At 49.5% G+C, this 3,902-nt stretch overlaps 1 protein-coding gene across 1 annotated transcript; it reads left to right on the top strand.

Annotated features, from left to right (window-relative positions):
- Positions 1-514: 514 nt before the first annotated feature.
- C1H6orf141 (chromosome 1 C6orf141 homolog) lies at positions 515-2,123 on the top strand. Its single transcript, XM_041771673.1, has one exon. It carries the CDS (start codon positions 564-566, stop codon positions 1,128-1,130), a length of 567 nt encoding a protein of 188 aa, XP_041627607.1. The 5' UTR covers positions 515-563; the 3' UTR covers positions 1,131-2,123.
- Positions 2,124-3,902: the final 1,779 nt, after the last annotated feature.

Raw genomic sequence — 3,902 nt, 5'->3', positions numbered from 1 at the left:
CCGTTGGCCCAGGGCATGATCCTGGAGACCCCAGATCCCAGAGTCCCTCATGGGACTCCCTGCAGGGAGCCTGCTTCTCCCTCTGCCTGTGTCTCTGCCTCTCTCGCTGTGTCTCTCATGAATAAATAAATCTTTTAAACAAAATAAAAATAAGTAAGTCAAAGGCCAGGAAGAGGGACACCTGGCTCAGCAGTTGAGGATCCGCTTTAGGCTCAGGTCCTGATTCTCCGTCTGGGGATCGAGTCCCCCATAGGGGTCCCCGCAGGGGGCCTGCTTCTCCCTCTGCCTGTGTCCCTGCCTCTCTGGGTGTCTCTCATGAATAAATAAATAAATAAAATCTTAAAAAAGAAAAATGAATAAAAAGGCAAAACAAAAAAAAGAAGAAGAAGAAGAAGGCGGAGGTGGAGGGCCCCGGGGCGCCCAGGGCAGGGGGCGGGGCCGGCAGGGCGCCGGCGGGGTGGGGCGGGTCGGCAGGGCGCCCGGGAGCCACACCCCCCGCCCCGGGTCGGGCGCTTTCCCGAGCTCAGCGGGCGTTTGCTGCGTGGACCGCTGGAAGGAGCCGGATGAGCGAGCCGCCTGCCGGGCAGGGGGCCCCGTGGCCCCGCCGCGCCGCGAATGCCGCCGCCGCTCCGTGCATCCCGGGGCGCGACGGGTCGTCTCCGGGCGCGGGGGGTCCGGCGGGGGCGGCGGCGGCGGCGGGGGCGGGGGCGGGCGGAGGCCTGGGCGGCTCCCCCGGCGGCTCCCCCGAGACCCTCCCGGCCGCAGGCGGGCTGGACTGTGAGCCCTGGATCCGAGAGAAGGTGCTGTTTCTCCTGCACCCAGAGAGGTGGCTGGGGACTCCAGGGGACTCTGCGGGGGGAGGACTGGCGGGTGCGGAGGACCTTTCCCCGGCGGCCGCAGCCGCCCGGGACCCCGCCTGCCCCTCTCTCTCTCCGCGAGCAGAGCGGGTCTCCCGCGGCCGCGTAGGCGCGCCCCGCCCCGGAGCGCCCCCCCGGCCGGTGCTCGTGAGGATCGTGGACTACGAGGCGACCGAGGAAGTCCTGTGGGCCGCGCGGACCAAGGGCCTCGCGGCCGCCCGCACCCGGGAGCGCTGCGTGACCGCGATCACTTTCCGCACCGGCAGGGAGTGAGGCGCGCTGCGGGGCGCAGGGCTGCGGGGCGCGCGGGGCGCAGGGCTGCGGGGCGGCGCCCGGCCACGCGCGCAGAGGTCCCCTCCCAGCCCCTGGACTGGACTCCCCGAGGATAGGAGGCCGGAAAGAGGAACCGGAGGAGTGTTGCGGGCTGCTGGGCTGCTGGGCTGCTGGACGAGCGAGGATCCTGGGGAGGATGCGCTCCTGGAGCACCAGCCGGTGTCGAGAACAGCGACGACCTTTTACGAGGCCGGGGCAGCGCTGCAGGGGGGCGGATGACACCCCACACCGAGGCAGAACTGTGAGCCGCACCGTACCTCCTTGTGCCTTGAATACGTTGTGACTGCCTGGGGCCCTGAGTCATGGGAAGAGGGGAAGGAAAGGGGTTTTCACGTTGGTAGAATGTGGGCCTTTTGAAATACGAAAAATCTATTGTTGATTCTCACTTTGAAGTACATCTCAGTGCATCTCTTTCCTGCCTCCCCCGCGCTCTTTAAGACCTAAAATCAGGAAGTCAAGTTTGAGGGCTGCTCTCTGCAAAGGGGGTGGGAGTAGATGGAGAGAGGGGCTTGTTTTAAAGCTGACAAAGAAAGTAAAAAGAAATGAGAAAATTAAGGCATCAAGTAAAGAAAACCTTTCCTTTTTACTTTCCCCTGATGTGCACATTTTCCTTTTTTTTTTTTAAATTAAGTTTTAGAAAGAAAAAAAAAAAAGTGGAAAAAGAAGAGGGAGAGAAGACCCAGCTTTGAAGGTTAAATGCCTTAATTTAAAGGGGCTTCACCACCCCCAAAGTATATAGTTTAGTAAAAATGCTTTTTACCTGTTTTTATTTATTTTAATGTTTTAAATATGGCAGATAAATCTGATCTAAAGGTAGATAATGTAGAGTTTGCCATAAAATATTTGTATATGTTATTGCTGTTTCTTATTAGTAACATTTGTATTCAAAACTGGATTGAAAATACAAGTCTCTTCTGGTGCTATTGAAATAAATCTATTTGTTCCTCTTTTTTATTAAACATCACTTTTATTAATTCTTGAGTAGTGTGGTCTGATTTGGAGATAATGTGAGGAGCAAACCATTCCCTATAGAGACGAACTGCTTGACCTAAGCACTGTTGAAGAAGTATTTGGTTACTTTGAGAATTAACAAAACAAATGGATGCTGGCTTTTGAAGAGTAGACTGTTGAACAGTGCCTGCCCCCTACCTCACTCCTCCCTCTTGGATCTTTATTTTCAGTTGAGAGCTTGAAATGCCCTCAAATATCATCTGATCCATCTCTTACCTCCTGGCAGACAGATAGGTAAGATACATACCTATTTTACAGATGAGCCAACCTAGGTATAGAGGTCATGTGGCTTGGGTAAGTCACATAGGTAGTAATTGCATAGGCTTACTGAGTAGAAAAGAATACTATATTCTTCCTCCTAAAGGTTTGAGAATGGCCTTTAGTGGGACTTGCTTGTAAGTCAAAAGATGACAGAGTGTCCTGGGTTGTCTGACTTATGTTTATGGGAAGTGCTAGAATTATCTTGATGCCCCCTTAGTCCTGCAGGGCCTGTTGGCTAGAGGATCACCACCAGCAGTTCTTAGGACTAAGAGATCCACACCTGAGGGAGGAATGCAGCACCTGACCTCATCTGTGTTCAAAGCTACTTGGGAGTAGAAAAGGTAATACAGGTCCCATAAAGTGAATTATCTTTACTTCCAACAACCCTGTCCGCCCCTTATGTGAGGTTAAACTTCTTGGCAGACCGTTTTCAGGCCTGACTTAATGAATTAGTTCTGAGTCATAGTATATGCCCCAGGTGATTGAGCATTGAATATATAGTCAGCAAGAAAAGCTGCCCTAACATCAACCAAAACATCATTTGGTTGCCTTCTTTATGGAGGCCAACTCTAAGTTCAGCTTCTTGGGTTCAGAACTGCCGCACTTCTTACTTCTAACGGTGACTCTGGGTAAGTGATTAATCTGTGTTTCTGTGTCCTTATTTGTTAAGTAGGGTTAATATATAGTATTAACCTCATAAGGTTTTTTTCCTAGGATTAAGTTAAATGAAAAATACTTAATGCTTTGCATATCATAAATGCTCAAAAGTTAGCTGTTACTATGAGTGTTGTGATTGTTCACTTTCATCTGAAGCAGGCTTTTAGTCTTTTATTTAATAAAAAAAAAAAAAAAAAGCTGAAGGCATACAGCACAAGGAATCCATACAACTCAAACTGGTGATTTTTATTGACTCTCTTCTGCATTCCTGAAAGAAAAAACTTCTCTCTAGCTTTTCCCAGAATGTATTTAATGGATCAATAAATACATCCTTAAATTTGTTAGAAATAACCTCCACAGCTTGTGATAAATATGTATCCTAAGATTCAAAGGCCAAAGGTGTACATTGTTTGACAGGGTCTTTGAGGAGGTTCACTCTGCTTAGTTCCCCTTGGGCAGTAGGAGTTTTGAATACTTTCTTTAGGTATCAGGTTAGTTTTCCCTCTGGCATTTGTAAATCTGATGCCCTACTGTCTCAGAAAAACAGAGTAGACACAGTTTTTATTTTATCACCTTTCTGTCAAAAATGTATTTACTCAAATCAGCTTAATAACTCTTTTAGTTCAAATATGTTTAGGTTGATTTTATCTCAAAAATTGTTTTTAAAGCACTCACCAGCCTCCTCGTTAACTGCCTGCAAATGCCCTTACAGATTTCCTTCAAACCGATGTCTCCCAGATATGAAGTAACATGTTGAAGTACTATTGAATTTGCTTCACAGTT

Source organism: Vulpes lagopus, chromosome 1, assembly GCF_018345385.1.
Source record: "Vulpes lagopus strain Blue_001 chromosome 1, ASM1834538v1, whole genome shotgun sequence".
Classification (NCBI taxonomy): Eukaryota; Metazoa; Chordata; class Mammalia; order Carnivora; family Canidae; genus Vulpes; species Vulpes lagopus.
The sequence above is the reverse complement of the archived record's forward strand: the minus strand, read 5'-3'. Positions and strand labels throughout refer to the sequence as shown.

Bases quoted from the DNA above. Each gene is read 5' to 3' on its own strand.
- C1H6orf141 (XM_041771673.1), top strand. From the start codon at position 564: ATGAGCGAGCCGCCTGCCGGGCAGGGGGCCCCGTGGCCCCGCCGCGCC.